This window comes from Lonchura striata, chromosome 7 (genome assembly GCF_046129695.1).
Source record: "Lonchura striata isolate bLonStr1 chromosome 7, bLonStr1.mat, whole genome shotgun sequence".
Lineage (NCBI taxonomy): Eukaryota > Metazoa > Chordata > Aves > Passeriformes > Estrildidae > Lonchura > Lonchura striata.
In genome coordinates this window covers 19,927,668-19,948,171 of record NC_134609.1, presented here as the reverse complement: position 1 = coordinate 19,948,171, position 20,504 = coordinate 19,927,668, and the positions used below count along the sequence as shown (strand labels likewise).

Genomic DNA, 20,504 nt, shown 5'->3' with positions numbered 1-20,504 from the left:
AGCCAAGCAGAGTGAACGCTAGAGGGTGAAAATGATGATGATGATTTTTTTCTGATGTATCAGAAATAAGAGCTGCTGGCATTAAAGAAAATCTGTAGAAGTAATTTACAGTATTTTAATTATATAACATTCACTGAATGGGCATTTAGTTATTGTTTCTTTATAAAGATAAAGTTATGTTTTCTCTTCAGAAACCAGTTGATTACGGAGTTCTTCAAGCCAGTTTTAAGTCAAGGTAAATATGTTTTTTTCTAAGTGTAAGAGATTTATATAATTTTTAATTATGTAAGCGTGCAGAATGATAGTCCAATCTCATTCCATAGTGGAGCAGCAACATAATGAGTATAGCTTACCAAATATGTCAAAATGAGCACATTTAATTTTTTACTAATAATGTAACTGAAAATATCAATTTCCTGTTTAAATTAATTTCTTTAAATAGTGATGTAATTATTATTTCAAGCTCTGCCTCGTGCTTAAGACAGATTGTTTATAACAACTGAAACTGCATCATAGATCATGTGATTCTTTGCATGGCAGTAGCAGAACTGGATGGTTAAGTTAATTAATTTTGGATTACATGCGAGAGAGAAAGAAAAAAAAATATCAAGTAATACACTATCATAAGGTTTGTTGTTTTGCTTTTGTTTTTTTTTTCCAAATATAGGTTTTGTGAATAATTGGTCTTTTCTCTCCTAGACCATGTCCATAAAGATAGAACAGTGCTGTCCTCACCAGACAAAGGAAATGTAAAAGATGAAGGAAGGGGACTGTCAGTCTTATGCACTGAAGGTTTTGAAAGGAATTCACCTTCTCCAAAGAAAGTCAGAAGAAAAAGATGCCAGACCAAGCACCCAATAAGTCCTGTGGTAGGTGTCTTTTGGAAAAGAATTGAGGAAGAAGGCAGTGCAAACATGTCAGGGAATGGCAGAGTGTGCAGGGCCCTGGGTTCGTTGGACCCAAAAGTTGTGATTCAGAAACTCCTCGTTACTGCAGGGTCTCAGATGCATTCCTTGACCAAAAAGGAAAAGACTGCTCAGCCAGAGCAGGGAAGAAATGAGAAGTGTCTGGGTGTAAGGAGAGCACCATTGTCTTATGGAAATAGTTGGGAAGAGAAGAATGACTGTATGGATCTCACAGACTCCAGCTCAGACTCTGACAAATGGGTTTCACCTCCTGAAGCTGATATTTGAAAAGCCTGGGCTGGAAAAGTGGCACTGTGAGCACCACATCTCTGTGCTCAAGCCAGATTTCCCCACTCCCCTGCTCTCCTACTGATTCTGCATTTAGGTTGTCACTGGAAGCTCTCTGCAGAGAAAGGGAATAGGGGAAGCAGAAATTGAAACAATCTAAGCTACATCCTCTTAGAGCCATTATAAGGAACAAATGTTTTGTATCAGGTGTTTTTAAAAGAGTTATTAAAGGTGGAAATCACTGACCCATTGTGCATATTAATTTAAAAATTTTTAGATTTTAAAAATTTTATAAGGTAGGATCAGATTCTTGGTGCTGCCTCTTTCAAATGTAACAGAAGTTTATATTCTTTTGCTATTCCTTTATAAGTTTTAGGTTATGCTTGGGTAAGCTTGTTCTTAATCATTTTATAATCAGTGAAAAATCTTGTTTTAAAGGAAGGAGAGATACTCTGGGCTAGATGCAAGCATGGAAATTCAATAGAAATTGTAACTTGAAATTGTATTTTGTAGAAAAAGATGCCTTTATCTTAAATGCCTTATCTTGTGTTTTCTTACAGTGTAGCTTAGGGAGCAGACTGGCAAATTTCTGCTATTTAGAAGTAGCAGTTAAGAGCAATTCAGATTTATGCATTTAAGGCACAGTATTTAGGTAGAGATGGGTGTGGTCCTATTAAAAATGTAGTATTTAATCACTTTTAATCTAAAGGAAAAAAATATATAATATGGGTTTTGGAGACATCTTTGCAGCTGTGTTTAAAATTTGTCTTGAAACGGGGTCCATTAACATATTTCTGGGGGTGTGTTGAACTAAGTCTGTACTAGGTTCAACATTGGTTTTTACTTTTTTTTCTCCCTCTGTCTTTATTTTTAGGGAAAGGGATGCCCTATAAGAAAAATAATGCCTTTTGGTTCGAGGGAGATTGCCTCAGGTATGAGCATTGCTATTAAAATAGAATTAATTAATCAAATTCATCACTTTGTATATCTTTTTAATGGATTTTTTTTCTTGAAATTATGTTTTCTATTTTCTTTCATTAAAAAAACAATTGCTACTGTGTAGTCAATATTTCTAATATATGGCAAGTTTGAAGAATTTTAAAAGTAATTTAGGATTTTAGTGTAAAACACATTGATTATTACTTAATTAGAATTTGTGATATTTTATTTTCTTAAAACATTGATCCCAGATTTTTTTTTTTATGGCTTCTCTTGCGCTTTGGGTAATCCACATTTTCTGTGGTGGCTAGTAAATTGTGCCTTTCAGCTTATTCCAGAAAGAATATTCTTGTTGAACCAACCACTAAAGTTGAGGTGGTATTATTTTTGCTTTTTGACCTTTTAACCACATAATTTTGTTCTATGGATGGTAGAATGGAATCTAAAAAGCTTGAGGTAGGTCAGTAGGAAGATAAACTTTAAAAAGTAAAAAAAAGGGGGTCTATGGCTGTGGAAATTCATCAGACTCTTTTCTGCTCTAGTTCTTGTTGACTTAAAAACAGAAGTTAGTTTTTAAAATGGAAAGCTGTTACATGTTTGTTTTTTAAGACAATTATTGTTACTATTTTGATTTTTTTAAACATGATAATAGTGTTTTTTTCTCTCCAACACTTCATAGATGACCCATCTCAACCAAAGCTAACGCAGATTTTTGAACATGAGGCATCTTCTCCACATGCATTTAGAACATCATCTGAGATGGCCTCTGGTGCACCAAAGAGCCCAGGTGTTCCTTCACACTTCCTTAAGGTGTCCTTTGGGCTATCCAAACCGAGAGACTCTCTTGGAAAAAGAAAACACACTGCCATGAGTGTGGATGTAGATAGTTCAGATGAATCTGAAGTAAACGATCCTGCTTTTAGTAGATCACCAAAATGCAAAAATTGGAGGTGTGGCTTTGTAAAAAATGTCTTTTTAAAGTCTCCTCATGATGATGTTCTGCAACTCAAGGATCCTGCTGTCCTATCTAGACACGATTTGACTCTTTCAGAGGAATTCCTCAACTCGAGCACTGAAAAGGAGAAAAATAATTACTCCACTGTAGGTTTGCCATCTTCATATTCTGCACACAGTCCTGCTAAAAATAATCACATTTCTGTTGTGGATACCAAAGAGAATCAATTGCAGCTGGCAAACTCATGCTTTTCCCTGGAAAAGTCCCTTCATTTTTCTCAGGAAAAAAGTACTGTGTTGCCTTCTCCCCACCACTTAACACAAACAAAAAGCATGAAATCCCCTCTCCAGGTTGCTGGCTTATCTCAGGTGTTGGATGTTAGGAAAGAGCAAGATAAAAGACCAGAAAGACATGAACGGAGTAATGGATACAGTATTCAACCCAGCAACAGTTTTTCAAATACAGTCCACGAGATTTCTGATATTACTCCTGATTCCTGTAGAATGGAGATCTCTGGGAAACTTGGACTGTCCCCAGAGACTGGAAAAGGTGTACCCCCTTCATTGCCTTTGAAAGAGTCTTTCGTGGACAGGAACCACAAGTCTTCACAACCCTCAGAAGAACTGGAAGTTAAAAGGAACTTTACACACAAGTCCAAGATGAGCAGAAAATGGCAAAGCAGCTCTGAGAGTGAAGATGATCTTTTGGAATCCATTTTAGATGAAGAAGAAGAAGAAGAAGAAGTATTAATGCCACTGCAAAAGATGCTTAGTTCAAATCTCAAACCACAGGCAGGAACCCTGGAAGACTCCTTTGACAATGTTTCTCAGGACACTGTAACTCCATTTCTGAATCTTCATGTAAGTTGACTAAAAACCAGAAAAGCACATTCTTTCAAGTATTCTTTTACAGATGTTATTTACAAGAAAAATAATATAGATTTTAGCACAGTGCAAAGCTCAGTGGGTGCTAAGTTATTACCCCATATTTCAAATTTTAGGAGGACAAAATTTTATATAGTAGGTGTATACCACAAAAACACAGAGGCCCAGATGAATGGAGACATTTCATGCTCAATAATCAAATTGCCTCCAACCTCACCTGTTCCATCTGGCACATGCAGACACCAACTTGTTCAGGTGTGCCACAGAACTAATTTCTGCTATTTAGCTCAGTTTTATAAGCAAATGACAAGCTGCTCCAGCAGCTTAGATGTCCAGTAGTCTTCTAGTACCTATCCAGTCAGGATGTATGTGACTGATTGGTAATAGTTACTTTACATTAATTTTAGTCAAAAATATACCAACACTCAGCCACCTCTTGCTGATTCTCATTACACTCATTAAAGCTATAGCAGAGTATAATGAGATAGCATATAATCAGCTTTATGTTGTGTTTTTATGTGATTTTTTCCCTTATTCATAATGCATGATAATTCAGAATTATTTTCCTGCAAAACTGCTTACTTGGCTTGGTCCTGTGCTGCAGTTACAGTATAGTTGGAGCAGGGATTTGCTTGTTACAGTGCTTGTCCTGGGAATGGCTGAAAGATGGTTTGTGCAGCCAGATTGATTTAGCTCTATGTCTTCTGGTTGTTTTTAGGAGTTCTGTTTTTGCATTTCCCCCCCAAAGTTAGGAGGCTATGTTTAGAAAATGTGTGCAGTCCAATGCTTTCGTTTTCCTTGTCAGGTAAGATTTTTGAGCTGAAGCTAACTGGAGGAAATTGATGTAGATGTCTGGAGATCTGTGTGCTAGACTCCAGTCATATATCCTTGACACAGTCTGTGATTGTCAGAGGTCTGAGTATGAGTAAGTGTGGTGCTTTCTTTGAGGTTGTATTTCATGGAAATCAGAAGTTTTAGGATTTCAAAAAGGTGAATGAATTCTGATCACAAGGAATAGATAATGTCTTTGAATCCCTGATATTATGGTGATGAATTGATCTTTGTTTTTAAAAATTAGCTCTATAAGAGCTGGTCAAATAGGTAGTGATTTTGAAGTTTTATTGTAAAATGTTTTAATAGGGAAGGTCTTCCAGTAGGTCTTAGTGTGGCATTCCTGACAGTTGGTACAGGTTGGAAATGGCTGTATTTAAACATAAAGAGATTTTGTACTGAGCCTGGCTGGGTTGGAGTTAATTTTCTTTATAACAACTGTATGGTGCTGTGTGTTTCAGACAAAACCAGTGTTGATAGCAGATCAATCTTCTACCTATTTTGGAGCACTACTTGCACAGCATCAAGGCTTTGTCTTCTTCCCATGCTGCCCCATAGAGCAAACAAAAAGCTGGGAGGGAACAGAGCTTGGAAAGTAGACCCTGAATGACCAAAGGGATATATTCCATGCCACACAATGTCATGCTCAGCAATCAAAAAACCAAGGGAGGGGATTTGGTCTGACATGTAGCCATTACTCAGAAGTGCCCATTGTAGGCATCCTTCTGCTTGTCAGAGGTGCTGACTGCCTTTGAATAGCTTTTTCTTGTCTTGTTTATGCCTTTTCCCTTACCAAACTGTTGTTATCTTAACCCATGAATTCTCTTGTCTTTGCTTTTCTTTTCACTGCCCTGCACTGCTAGCTGGTGAAATGACCAAGCTGTGTGGTGCTTAGCTGCTGGCTGGGGTCAGCCCACCACTAATTTCTAGAGTGGAAAACAAACAGCAGAATACCTATATAAATTCTCTCTTCTGCCTTCCCCTCTCCTCATGCTTTTCCATCTCTGATAGGGTTTATTTGTTGACTGAGTTACCATCTCCATGGGCAGATGTTGAGCAGCCATAATTATTATAAACTGTTCTTATGATTCTGTAATCAAGAGTGTTACAGATCAGATTTGTGTGGTTTCATATGTATTTCACAACCTCAGCCAACGTGACCACCTGATTAATGGTTAAGCCTGATAAATGCATGCAGCAAATGCTTGTGGGACTTGTGTGTGATCACAACATTTGGCTGGCCTGTTCCTGATATAATTAATGGCCAAGTAAGACAAAACAGTTAAGAACTGTCCCAACATTTCCATGACCATGGTTTTAGTGTATACCCACAGTCTTCTCTCGTAAGAAAGGGCGTGTATGTACATTGGAATAGAGTTTTGATTCCCTGTTTGTTCAACAGTTACTTGGCAGATATTAACCAAATATAAAATAAGCTAAGTCTTGCAGATTTCCCACACGAAGATATGCTGCTTGTTACATTTAAGAGATGACTGAATACCAGGCTGTTGTTAGAAGAGCTGTGCTTGTCCAAAGAATGGAGTTGTGGCCATAAAGGTTTTCAAATTTGTTGTCTGCTACAAGCTGAATAAAAGACTGGCTACTGAAAAACAAGCCACTAGCAAAATTTGTTAAAACTTTTTGTGATTTGTTCTGTTTATTAGCTCCTTAATTTGGTTTTGTACTGGGATTTTGATTGCAAGTTTTGTTTTGTTTGATTTATTTAGAGGTCATTTAGCAAACACTGGAATTTTGCCCTCTAGGGACTCTGAAAGTAAAAGTGCTGAGTAATTTTTGGAGGTTCTTGTCTCATGCACAAGAATGGGGAGTCCCAGGGTCTCAGTGGATGATAATAGTGGAGTTGTGAGGTAAAAGGCTTCTGATGGTAATGCTCTTTGTTAAGGCTAGCTGAAGGTCAGCCCCAGACATGCAGAGACTTGCTTCACTGCTCAGATCCACTGTGAAGTTATTTCTAAATTAGTCATTGAGAAAGATTTGACCATTATGTAAAATTGTTAAGGGACTGACAAACCTAAATTGATAATCATCCTGTTTTGCAGGGTCTCCTTTAGGTTTATATCTGCATGTAAAATATCTTTAGAATTGGAAGAAGTTTCTATTTTGATCATTGTCTAATAATTAATTGATGGCTTATAGTATTTTTTTAAATGTCTTACTATTTCATTTACAGCTTTCTAAAACTCCTATTACAAGCAAGGTGTCATATGTGAACAGCTTAGATCATCTCTTGAAGGAGAAAGAAGAATCTAGAAGGTTTGTTTCTTAAAGTTTGAAAAATGCGGGATGGTGTTGTAGAAGCTTGGATTTGCCTTGTCTCCCCAGAACTGATGGAGTTTGATTAGCAGCAAGCTAAGCTTTGCCTGCTGGTGCCACCAACATACAACTGAGCTGACAGGACCTACAAGTGTTGCTTAAATTAAAGCTGAATGACAGGCTCCTTCCAAGCAACAAGGAATGATTTGTGATACATCTCTTTACCCCTGAAGAGCCAGGCTAAATTTACTGATGTCTTCGTTTTAGGTCACTGAGCCAGCTAGCAGCTACTGGTCAGGCATGAAATAGAAATATTTATGTAGACTGACTGTGCTAGTTTTTTCAAAGGCATTTGTAGCTCAGTATTGGTTGCCAAATTTTGCAGGCTATTGGTGTCTCAGTAGTTACACAGGTCAGTGAACAGAACTAATGAGTATTCTTGCAAGAGATCTTTTGGGTAGGAAGTGAAATGTGGTTTATGTGTTAATGGCAAGTCGTGGTGGTGAGTATGTGTGTTTAACTGCTTATGTGATTAACTGTTTTGATTAAAGAATTTGACCCTGGTAACTCTGGGCTGACTGCCCATGGAGTACAAGATACTTCTGTAACTAATAGTGTTTAACAAATAAAATGCTTGTTTGCTGCTTAGAAAAAAGTAAACATTCAGCCACAAGATTGAAAGTTTTGTGCAATTACAAAAACTTTATCAGAAGTTGGTTGAGTATTTGTGTCTGACAAACCAGTGCTGATTGTGCTGTTGGAAATTAATTAGGATTTGGGAAACACTCACTTTGTGTCTTGGAATAGCAAGATGGTTGGGTTTTATACAGATGCAATGTCTCACATGGTTTTGCCATGTGTAAAGGGCTCCTGTCTCCAGGGTTCACATTCAGAGCTTGGATTTTGTTGATTTTGTTGTAAATATTAAGTGGTGATGATATGCTCTGCTGCTGCTGTTATTTCAGGTTAGAGGAAATAGCAAAACAGTTACAGGAAGACATAGAAAGAGAGGACAATGCTTCAGATGGAGAAAAAGAGGACAATGCCAGTGGAGATGATCTCTTGGAAGAGCACAGGTTCTTGCAACTCCAAAACCAATCAAATCTTGATCTCTGCTTTTCTAGCCCTTTTTCCCTAACTTCTCTCTGTTTCCAACCATTGTTAATATGTTTAATGAGAACCATATTAAAATCTTTTGGGGTTGGGTGGATTTCTTTGTGTATTCTATACATGTATTCTAACATGTATTCAACTGTATTCTAACAATTCAGCTTTCACATAAGACTGATGCATTCATTACCTGCAAATAACTTTCTGAAGCAGCAAATAGCTTGTCAGTGTTTGAATTGATAAAAAAACTTTTGAATTTTACAGGGCGTTTATAAAGAAATTTTCAGTAGCAACTTATGTCATACCTGAAAAACACCCTGGAGAAGATATATTTGATTTATCAGCTGCTGGGAAGATCTTCACTCAACATAACCTTGACTTGAGGAATTTTCATTTTGTCCCTCAAAATCGTATAGAATATCTGCTTCTGAAGTAAGAATATGCTCTTCACTTTACTGTGTTTACTTGAACAATTTTCTTGTTATTTTTAGCAGTTTTAAGGTGCGGTTTAATCTTTGCATGCAAATAAGCTCTGTCTCAGTAACTAAGCAAGACTGGTTCCCTTTCCTTGGAATTTTCCTTTCTGGGTAGCTTTACAGAACAGTAAATTGTAATTTGAAGCTTCCTTCTTTCCTCCTCTGGAATTCTTGAAAAACCTCTGAAATGAGACATGAGGAAAAACAGCTGTTCTGGCCTCTGCCATATTTTACCCTACTGGGCTATCGTTGATAATCTTACCAGTTTGTGGGAGACAAAAGCAGAAGTGAAATGTTGCAATGAACACAAGCTTAACCACGTGCAGACTGAAAGACCTTTGTGGTTACCTATTTGTGACCTTCTAGTGTTATGTTATGTCTGCTGAAAAATCTTAGTGCTTCCATCCTGGATGGGCCTGGCACTTGGGGCTCCATCTGATGAGGATTGCAGAGGGTCAGGATCTCTGACATCTGTTAGATTCAGTCACTGAGCCACCACTGTGTCTGTGTGTACATAAACAACTGCTCTGTAAGCCACAGGCATTCCTGTTCTGTATTTATGAAGCTGTCACACTACAAATAGCTGGACAAATACTTGCCTAATGCCACAAGTGTAAATCCTGAAAATTTCTGTTATTTCATTTGGTATTTTATTCCAAACATGCATTGGAAGAACTGAGAGAATTCAGTTACTCTTAAAGGATTTTATGCACATGTGTATGTGTGGCTGTGGGTGTGAAGAGGAGGAGAGTGACTTTTCATCTCTTGAGGAAGTGGTATTTGTGATACGCTCCTTTGGCTTCAGGCCTTTCTATTAATGTTTTGAAGATCACAAGGGTATGAGCTTCAAAAGCATCTTGTAAATCATGACTGGAAGAATGAGAATTAAACTGATCATCCCTTGCAGAAGGCAATTATGATTTAATTGCTTATGCATTCAGCCCAGTTGGCACAGCTGGCACGGACTGGCTGCCCAGTTGGCACATGGAGGTCTTACCAGGCAGGCAGAGGGTATATGTAGGAGTTGGGACACAGGTCTCTGGACAGAGTTACCTGATTTAGTAGATAGAGAGAATAGAGGAGACTAAAGAAGGGTATGTGGGAAACTGGATATCTTTAATTCAGCTGCTTATGACATCCCTAACTTTCTAAAGAAGAATCATAGAATATCCTGAGTTGGAAGGGACCCACAAGGATCATCCAAGTCCAACACTTAAGGGAGTGGTCCATATGGGATTTGAACCCACGAGGTTGGTGTTACCAGCACCCTGCTCTGACCAACTGAACTCATCCTGGTGACTAAAGCTCCAGTAATTCAGTAATAACAATAGCACACTTCGTTATTCCAACAACTACTGTTTGCACCCCACAAATTAGCACAATGAGATTAGGCTGTGGGATTTTAATTGCATTTGTTTGCCCTCCAGACCCTTCATTTAAAACGGAAGTTTAAAAATTTTGAAAACAATATTTTTTCTCTCTTATTCTGAAAATGTTGGTAAAAGTAATTGGACATTTAAAAATCTTACTTAATAGTCTCATTGAGCATAGCAAGCTGTCTGTGTAGTGAAGCATAGTGGTTCATAGTACAATAGTGTAAATCAATGTTTGTTTGAAACTATTATTCCCCAATAATACAGATGTTTCCAGACTGTATAAGATGGCTTTATAGTGAAAGATATTTGTTCTAGAGGACATTTGTAAAGTTAATTGCTATTAGAAATCAAGGCTTGATTACTATGACATTTTATATGAGTAATAGCATAAGAATAACATCTGTTTTGCATATTCAGATTTTTCTTTGCTGTTGATGATGATCTGAGGGGTGAGGAAGTTCTTATGTTTTTGTGAAAGTGACAATGCAGCCACTAATCAAGTTTCATCCTCTTTCCTTGCCCCCATTTTCTCTTACAGTTCTAGTGTAACACAACAGCTTTTTTTAGTTGTTAATGGCATTCTAAGTTCTGCTTACTGTGATACATTGTGTCCTAAACCAATTCTGAAGTGGCTGTTCCAGGTAAGTCTGTTATCATAACTCTGCGTGTGTAACATTTTTCTGGAAGCCAGTTGAAGAAGTTTGTGAATCTGTTCCATTAACAATTTTTAAATTAGATATTATTTTTTCTCCCTGGGTTCTTATTTGTTCTCCCATCTGAATACTTTGTCACTAGGGATAAAAAAATTGAGAGCCTTTTTTCCACACTCTGAGTGAATGCAAAGCTGCATGTCCATGTTCATATATGCTACTGCATTGAAAAAGGACACAGTAAGTGAGGAGAGGTGCTAAGGGCCAAATCATGTGCAAATGTTAATCTTATTTCCTTTTACTCTTAGAAAAACAATGCATGCTGCAGTATCTAAAAGTGCAAAAGTGCCATTTTCTACATATATCATCTAAATCATCAGTGATACCAGCATTATCAGATAATTTTCATTTGGAAAAGGTAGCTCATGACTCAGGAAGAAGCCTGGAGTCATCCTCAAAGGAAGTGTAGTGATCCTCTCCTTTCAACAGATCTGTCTTAGTGTCTGAGTCACCAGGAATTTACACAGTGCTGTTATACAACAACACCTCCCTCCAGTCTCCATTCTGTTATTAATTGCCACATTCTGACTGCACCTGAAACAAAAAAGAAATACGTACCACCTGGGAAATTGCAGCTTCAATCTGTTGACTGGCTTTCTACATTTGCCAAAATCAAAATACTTTGCTCTTCCATGTCCTTCCCTCCAGCCAGTTAAAAAATTGCTTTCCCCCTTTCTATGAGCTCTGGTGTTCCACTAATAAGGAGGAAGTGTGAGCCAATTGAGATCACTTACAGAGCAGGAAACTGTCCAGCACTTGGGGAAGAAAAAGAAGTTTTTGTTGGGCCAGTGAAGTGTGCCAAGAAACCTGAACTTTACTTCATAGTCATGTTTTTGTAGTTAAGAGTTATGTGAAAAACTAAGAATTCATTGTTTGGGTTTAGTATTGCATATGTCCAACTTGCCTGTGACTGGAAAAGGGTGTAGTTAACTCTGTTGCCTTCACTCCTCCTCAGGGGGCTCAATTTGATCACAGGTACAAGTAGGTTCCAAAGGGGTATGTGATACTTTCTATTCTCTTAACCTTCAGAACTTGTTTATAAACCAATATGGGGTTACAGCATTCTGATACTGTAAATAATTAATTTTACAGTGTTTGTATCATTTTTGCACTGCTTGAAATAATCAATGTTCACAGTATTCTGTTCTGATTGGTGTACCTTGCTTTGGGGTTAGTTTTTGTTTGTTTGTTTTTTAATCTGTTACTGATTTTACTCCGGGAAGTTTGGTGTTGGAAGTTTTGTGTTTGAAGTTTTGTTCTGGTTTGATGTGGTTTTTTTTTTCTAATTAAAAGAAGACTGATGTCATTATGCAGCTTGGTTTTTGATGCATAGCTTCTTCTCTCTTTACAGATGATGTCTATTCATCCTGACTATTGTGTTTCCACCAAGATCTTAGACAGATTGATGAATTTATCACTAAAAAGCTGTAAGTGTTTGAAGGATGGAAAACTGACCACATGACTGAAAGCACTTCTCCTCTCTTCAGTTTAGAAAAGTGTCAGTGAGGAAGTAAAAGGCACTAATTCTGTTGGGTGATTTTGACTTGAGTTTAGGCTCTATTTTTACTAATGTAATGCAGAAATGCTGGGGGCTGACCTTCACTAGGTGTGTGCAACCTCTATCACAGTATGTGATCCTGGCATATACCTCCAAAGTAGTGCACCCATTACAGATCCTTTTAAACTCATTCCTGCTATTTCACAAATAGAATTGTCCTGAAGAGAAGCTCAGTCTGCTCAAAAGTTTGCTTCCTTTCCATCTTTTACTTTGGATGATGTGGACATTTGTAGCTTAAGGATTACAAGATGTTTTTCACATTGTCATTCCCAGTATGTAGCACTTCATGATTTTTTTTCCAGATAAATGACAAAAATGAAGTGAATCGTGCACCTGCACAGAAACACTTTGAAGGATCTGCTTCAGCCCACAGTGCTGCTGCTGTCTTCTGTTTTGTCTTCTTCCTTTGTCTGTACTCAAATATTTCTCCACTACAAGTTCCTTTGTATGTTCCCCATGTTTTCATTCAGATCCATCACCAGTGACATTCATTTAAGAACGTCACCAGTTAACATTGCTAAAGTAATGTGGTTCTATTGAAGTATTTGTTCAAACTGTACCCTGTATTTTAATTCTTGTTTGAAATCAGATGGAATATGTAGCCTCCTTTATTTTATGCCTTGATGGCATTGGGCTTGATTCTGAATGAACAGTTCAAGATAATGAATGAGCATTCAAACAAATAAGGCTGGGAGTTCATTGTTTACCAGTTCTCTTTCAGAAACCTTGCCTGTTTTCAAATCTTACTTAGCTTCTCTTCTAGTCCCACTGTAATAACACACTCTTACCTTTGCCTGCACAGGCAGTAATTTATGTGTTCTCTTGAAACAAAAATATTGCCTCGTTACTTGTTCTACTGTTTGTGATGAAAGAGAACTATGACAGAAAACGGGTGGAACTTGAAAGTAATTGACCTGTTATGTAGGCAAGATGTTTCCCTAGTGTAAAATACTGTATTAGACTTTTTTCCTCCCTCCTTGTTCTGAAAATAAGCTTACTGTTTAATGTACTGACTCCTCTGAGATGAGAGCTGGTAGAATTGATGCAAACTGCTAAGCTTATTTGTTTCCCTTAAAAGGAACTAATGCCAAGTACTAAATTTAAACTAATCCATTCCATGTCTTTTATTTGTAGCTCCCATCAATGATGAGCAATTTAAACCATGGATTCCTTCAATAGCTGATATATCAGTTGTTTTTGTCAATATGGGTGTTGAATTCAGATCTCTCTTTCCATTGCAACATCTTCAGCCCCCCTTCAACGAACATGATATTTTGTAAGTGTTTTCCTTTTGGTATTTTTTGCCTAGATCCTGTGAAAGCAAGTTTTTTGCTTAGAATGTAGAATCAGAAGTTTCTTCTTTATTTCCTTTCCCATACTCTATAAGTTCTTGGCTCAGGTCTTAGTAAGAATAAATAACCCTGTGATTCAAACAATGCCTTCTAGGAAAGGATTCAGCAAACCAGAGCATTGTCCTTTGTCCTGCATCTTCCTAGTGAAGGTTTGCAGGAATATTGTCTAAATAGCTGGGCAAAGTATTGGCTACAAGTTGAGTTAGATGTGTGTGTTAGATGCTCTGGAACTGAGGATTATTTTGATTTGAAGGCATTTTGATACATGCAGGATTTTTTTTTCTTCAGTCTGATGTCAATAAGCCTTTGTGGGCTTTTGAATTGTTCATTTTTTGCTCAGGTTGTGTTTCTTCTATTAGAAGTCAGGTGCAAGAAACAGTGAGTCAACAACAGCCAAAAGGAGATGTAGCTACTGCCAGTCCAGTGTTCCCCAACCTACTTGAAAACAATTTAATTAATGTGATTAAGGTGAGAAAACTCCAAGGTTTTTGTGGGTTAGTGGTTTTTTTTTGTGTGTGTATGTGTTTCCTTTTGGGAGGGAGGATAGGGTTTGCAGTCATGTTCTGAGCATGTGTTTGAGTAGATGCTGTCCTGAGACTTCAGCTTCACATTGAACAGTTTATTGCAGGCATTTTGCAGCCTTCAGTTTCTTGACTTCCATTGGCTTCACTCACAGCTGCAGAGTTTTTCTGCCTCCCTTTCACAGCTGTGGCACTTTATAGAACATCTTGGCTCCCTCACACAGAAGAAACTATCCACTGATTTAATTTTCAGTATTACTGGAGTATTTAGAAAACCTTTTGGCCTTTCCTTCAATTAAAGTAGGATTATCTATGTAGTAAAGAAAGACCTTTCCTGCTCCAGTAGTGTCTGGGCAGTATTGACATTGCTCAAAAAAATGAGTCTCCAGCAGGTATGAAAAAGGGTGGTGTTGCTGGGAGTTGGGGACATGATAGTAGACAAGTGTTGCCAAAACAGTACATCATTTGAGGTACATTTTAATGTGAGTGTGGAAAACTTAAGCTCTCATCATGCTTCAAAATAAGCTAAACTAATTCTGTATTTTAATGCTTTCTATTTCTTTTAAAGTTTCTAGTTTTCTGTACATCAGTAGTTCACGATGGATACACTGACCAGGAAATATGGCTGCTGCTTATATTGCTATTTAAAATAAGCTTGGAGAAACAATTAAAACATTTTCTGATAGATTTTCAGTGCCTTTTTTTCAAGCTTCTGATGAATATAAAAGACTGGGATACAAAGGTAACTTCATACATTTATTGTACTAGATTTGTGAAACTGCAACTGCTGTTTTGAAGTTTTCTTTTTTTGGTGTATCAGAAAAGTACTGGCTGAAAATGTAATATAGAATTTTCAATAATAGCACATATAATAATATGAAAAATTCAAAGCTTTGCATTTGTGTGAGATTTAGGAAGAGGTTGGGTATATTGAGAGGGTTTTTGTTGCATGACATTGAGTTGCCTGTCCTCTTCTACAAGAGTTTGTTTATCTTATGTGTGCTAAAATACCTGTGTATTTAAAATGGCAGTCTGAAAGAATGAAGAAATTATTGCACTATGCTGGTAAGCTGTCATTAAAAATATTCTGATCTCAACTACCCTACTTTAAATTGTATTTAGCAGACTCACCTCCTGGTGCAGCACCGAATTTTTTTAATGTACGTCATCTCTTGTTAGATCAGTTCCTTTTATCAGTTATGCTGCCTGTGTTTCTAGGGAGTAGGTGTGTGCTCCTTTGCAAATAAAGCAAACAGCCCTTCTTCAGTTTCAGGATGTTTTGTTGTTCTTTTGAAGATGCCTGAGCTGTGCCTGTCAGTGAGTGAACTCTCCAGTAATCCCCACAACCTCCTGTGGCTCGTTCAGCTCATTCCCAGCTGCATCGCGCGTGGACGGTAATGCCGCTCTAGTGTCAGAAATACATGGGTCATTAACAGCTGGTTTATTTGTGTAAGCTCAAGGGCTGAAAAATGCAATATTTGTTACATGACACTTAAAAAAAAAGGGATTTGATTTTGCATATGTTACAGATTTATGTGCAATTCTTGGTGTGCATGCATAGCTTCCTGATCACCTCTGCTGTGAAAAACGGTTGTTAAAGCTTTTATGTAGATTCTGGGCTGTGGATCCTTGGTGCCCTGTAGCAAAGGAAGGCTTAGCTTCAGGTTCTGACATCCATCACTCTAATTCTTGTCTGAGTGACCAAAATTTAAATTTTCTTTGGGTGATTCATGTCTGCTTCTAAGCATTATTCTGAGTTCTGTATCTTTGAAATAGTAAATTATGATGTAACTGAGCGAGCAGACTTAACATCAGGCTTGGAGACAAGTATCTACTATTGTTTACTTGTACAGAAGCTGAGCTACAATGAGATTAAGGATACTTCTGTTTTAATAGCCTACTTGCTGGTATAGCACCTATATTCAGAAAATCCAGTTTAATAGTTGCAAGCAAGTTTATGTCTAGGGAATATATGCATAGCCTCACATACTTTGTAGAAACTGTGGGTTTGAAAAATTCTAAGAGAAATAATTTTTTTATTGTTTTTCAGGGAAGTAAAAAGGCGCCTTAGCCTAGTGATAATTGCAAAATTTCTTCATAAAAAGCATGTAGAAATACCTGATGACAGTGACAAGCAGGTACTGCTTACATGTGTCTTTGTAGAATTTGGATGTTTAGAAAATATAAATATTGTATGCTTGTGTTTTATGTTTTAATACTGTAATCCTGTTTTCAAGAACCTTGCCAAATGACCAATTAATGCTTTTCTGTTTAGATTGGTATTAAAAGTGTACTTGCACATGTGTGTAATCTGCATGTTCTGCATCTTGTGCTTGTTTATATGCCTAAACATTAATTTTGGACATTGGTAAGAGGTCTACACTTCTTTGAGTCTTCCGTATGTGATCACGTACAGACACACTGTATTCATTGGTTTGATCTTTTATTGAGAAAGTGTACAAACACTGAAGTCTGTGAATAGTTAAAAATTATTCAAAGCATGAAAAATTCCTTTTTAATTAAATATCCCTTTTCTGTTCTTGTTCCAGTAGATAAGTAATATTGTAGTGGCACTCAGTTTTCAATTTTCTGTTGTTAGTAAATCAATCCAATTTGTTAATACTTGTATCTGTAGATGTTTCTTCTGCATCACTTTCTGGTGTGTATGAAACCTTCTAATCTACTGAAGGAGATGAGAGAGATGAGAACAGGGGAGAAGGAGCATGAAGATGATGAAGTTAATGCCGAACTAGAACATGAGGTATATAGCCAAAAATATTTTTGTTTTCTATGCATCTTTTTTATATTTTATATATAATACGTTTTATACAATTTGAGGAATGTTTCTTTTACTTTTTAACAGTTCTGTGTGTGTAACTGTAAATAACTATTTTGTTACTGTTCATCTTTAAAATATTACTAATTTTGCTTATAGTCATGGAGGAAAGAAAAGATCATATTGTGAAGGAACCTGTATTGGGTTGTTTTACAAACAGGGAAATGGTCAGATTTTCTGAAGTCACAGGGAAATCTTGAGTGGCTGCTTCTGTAATCAGAGGACAATCTTCCCTCCCTTCTGATGTAATCAGTGAAAACTGTTTGGTGCTGAGTCAAACCTTCATCTTCAGGCTTCAGAAAAAGATTTGTGAATCTTTTATCAATATCTTCTCTTAAACAAGTGTTAAAAAGATCTAGTATTTCCATCCATCTAAAAACTGAATATTGGTTTGGTTAGTTGAGTGGTTATCATGGAATCTCTCAGCAAGTACATGATGGAGGATAAAGCCAACTACTGAATTTAATTTTCAGTTAGTAAAACCACATTTTTATGGGTTACTTAGTTATTTAAACCAGTATAGTACTGGTTTAAAATGTTTATAATATGTGAATATACTGTTTCAAATTAGTTACTTAGGCAGATACATTGATTGACCTGGTTGTTGGAGGATTCATTCCAGAAAGCAGAGATGGTTCTGTGTCTAGGTGTGAAGAGTTAAAATCATGGTGCTTTCATTGATAAAGCTCTTTTGATTTCTCTCCAGGTATACTACCTGATCTATGTCCTCCTTCATCTAGTCAGTGAAGCCAGTTTCCTTGATGTTGTAAATTCCAGTCAAAGGGTAAGTAACTTTAGTGGCTAGACCTGTAGATTTTAAAATGTTGTTTATCACGCACATTTAGTCTGTTTTGGTAAGAGTGATGTGATGGAGGATAATCAGTGCATAAGAGCACTGAGGGAAGCTTTTTTTCTGGGCAAGGTAAATGCAGAACTTCTGTGTGTTTACTGCAGAGAAAACTCACTTCTGTGTTTCTGTGAATGGAGCTACCTCCAGACATAAGGCTGTGAAAGAGCAGGCATTTGTTGTATTAATCTTTCTCAGAAAGTATCTGGAGATCTACTTAACATAGAAATTCTAAGTTAAGTGATTTGCTCAGCTTTGGAAATAGGTTTGAAATTTTTCAGTCTAGGAGAAAACCACTTCAGAAATATCCCGTAAAATATTTTCAAGCACGTTTCAGTTTCCTGTGCTGGAGTGCAGCAAGTGAAAGGAGGACTGTAGCTCTTCTTTATAGTGGCAGTTCCTTTTTTGCCACGTGATGTGAACATCTTGTAAGTAATTCTGTCTGCTTAGCCTTTCAGTATTTCTATTCAGATTTCTGTGATCAGTTGGTGGGAGTTGCTTGCTGCAAGGTGTCTGCCCTGTGGAGTCACTCTTGGCTTTTAAGAAATCTGTCACAGGAACTGTTTGAGACATACAACCAGTAATATTTGGCTACATTTGGATGCTTAGGTGTCTCACTACATTACTTAGATATTTGATATTACTAGATTATATATATCAATATATTACTTAGAACTTGATATTTTCAATTGCCTTTTTAATGCCTCAATTTCTTAACGAAGAAAGATTTTATTATTCACTGACCTATTAGCCATCAAGTGGCAAAAGGGGTATGACTGAATATTGTGGAGGCTAAACTCGTGCAAAGTCAATCTTAACTATTTCATTTCTGCCCCTCTTCCAGTTAGAGAGGATAAATTGTGATGGCCTTGAGACACCAGCAAATATTTATAAATAGAATTTCATCATGTCTCACCTGTTCTGCAGAGCCTCTTGGCAGCTGTTCAGTGAGAGATTGAAAGCAGTAATTTTATGAAGAAATTAATAGAATATGAAAGACCTTGGGAGTCATTGTCGGGAGATCCTGAAGTGCAAAACTGCTTTATTAAATTAATCAGAAATTTAGAGAAAATATGAGATCAGTGTGTAAAACCTTGGATATATTTTACCTGCTCAGCCAATTCCTACAAAAGAAATTACCTGAGTCATCATTACTAAAAAAGGTTATTTTCGGCTATTGTAACGTCAGATTTTTTTTTTTTGCTGATAAAAGATGTGAATGGTACTGCACTGTGTTTGCTGTTTTGGAGGCAGAAAGGATTTGCAAATTAGTTAGTAGGAACTTTAGAATTTGTATTGTATAGCTCTGCTATACTTTGAAGCTGCTTTTAAAAACTCCTAGACCTGCTTTACCAGGAGCATGCCAGATAGGGGAGCTTGCGATGTGATCTTGCTTTCTTTCTTTTCCCTTTCTTAACTGTGTATTTCTAAGAAAAATTCAAACTGAAGCATGTGGTTTTTAAATTGATATATTTGAATAAAGCCTGTAGTTTTGACATAGAGGATTTAATAGCTGTACATTTTTGTTTTTATTTAGGAACACTTGCTGAAGCTTTGTCGTGCCTTAGATAAGCACGTGAAAGGTGATATAAGGGCAGATGCAAGAATGTTTTATCGGTCTACGGTAAGGTGCAAAACTTGATTTTTCTTTTTGGTTTTGGGGTGGTTTTTGGCGTTTGTGATGCATGTCGTTCCCTCATCTCAGCCCTGGAAATTCTAGGAGTTCCTCATGGGCTTGGGGGTTTTTTCCTGTTTTTTTTTCTATCTGCATCATGTCTTTGCATGGGGATAAATACATGCCCATTTTAATTCATTGAGAATATTCCTTATGCTAACAATAAGACTCTGAAATGTGACTGATCATCCCTTTAGCCAGGCATCTCCACAGAGCTGCTCTGTTTCTCTTTGTGGCAGTCTCTGGTAGCTGACTCCAACTGTAAGAGCAGAGCCTACCTGCTGGGCAGGATAGAGAGGACTGAAAAAGTTGCCTGTCTTGCACGAGTCTCCACTTTATTTTTCAAATGAATGAATTGATTAAAAATGCTTTGGATTTAAGCCAACTGTATGTGATGTAGCATCAAGCTTGGACAGCTGCCTTTTGTTTGTTTGTTGTGTGAGCCTTACATTTGGTAGTCCTAATTTTGTGAACTTCATGCTTTGCATGCTGTTGTAACAAACCAAGTCAGCTCAGTGATAAAGTCACCAGCTCCAGCTTTGAAAAGCCTTGGCTTCTTCAGCTTTAAATCAGACATTTGCAACTGTGTGCTTCCTTACCTCTCAAAATCATTCTTGTTTTCTTAGACAGATTAGTGGAAAATGGATCCTCTTAACAAGTTAATTGCTCTTGCCCTGATGTTTTATCTCTGGTTGCTTTCACTTCTGTTTCTATTTGTCTTTGCCCTGAGAAGGGAAAGTCTTACTCTGGTTTCTCCATTGCTTCCTTTGTGTAATACTGCAGTAACTTCTAGAGGATGCCACTGTACTGGATTTTAGCATGGCATATGAAGCAAATCTCAGTGTGAATGGCTTGGATGAAACACCTGCTTGAGATTGGTTATGAAAAAGCAGTTTTATGTACAAGGAATTTGTTTCAGAAGTAGCCACTGCTGCATTGTTGGCTTTTGTGACCACAGTTGCACCTG

General features: G+C 37.2%; 1 protein-coding gene across 2 annotated transcripts in view; it reads left to right on the top strand.

The window, feature by feature from the left end:
• Positions 1 to 20,504, top strand: part of SLF2 (SMC5/6 complex localization factor 2) — a 61,416-nt gene that overhangs the window by 37,190 nt on the left and 3,722 nt on the right. For both annotated transcript variants that reach the window (XM_077784676.1, XM_021536349.2), the window contains exons 2-18: positions 192 to 235; positions 700 to 869; positions 2,068 to 2,125; positions 2,812 to 3,947; positions 6,994 to 7,076; positions 8,042 to 8,152; positions 8,451 to 8,618; positions 10,577 to 10,679; positions 12,100 to 12,175; positions 13,441 to 13,582; positions 14,018 to 14,126; positions 14,748 to 14,921; positions 15,476 to 15,573; positions 16,230 to 16,317; positions 16,815 to 16,940; positions 17,722 to 17,799; positions 19,400 to 19,486. In XM_077784676.1, coding sequence (XP_077640802.1) covers positions 192 to 235; positions 700 to 869; positions 2,068 to 2,125; positions 2,812 to 3,947; positions 6,994 to 7,076; positions 8,042 to 8,152; positions 8,451 to 8,618; positions 10,577 to 10,679; positions 12,100 to 12,175; positions 13,441 to 13,582; positions 14,018 to 14,126; positions 14,748 to 14,921; positions 15,476 to 15,573; positions 16,230 to 16,317; positions 16,815 to 16,940; positions 17,722 to 17,799; positions 19,400 to 19,486 — 2,851 coding nt within the window. The remainder of the gene's footprint in view (positions 1 to 191; positions 236 to 699; positions 870 to 2,067; positions 2,126 to 2,811; positions 3,948 to 6,993; positions 7,077 to 8,041; positions 8,153 to 8,450; positions 8,619 to 10,576; positions 10,680 to 12,099; positions 12,176 to 13,440; positions 13,583 to 14,017; positions 14,127 to 14,747; positions 14,922 to 15,475; positions 15,574 to 16,229; positions 16,318 to 16,814; positions 16,941 to 17,721; positions 17,800 to 19,399; positions 19,487 to 20,504) is intronic.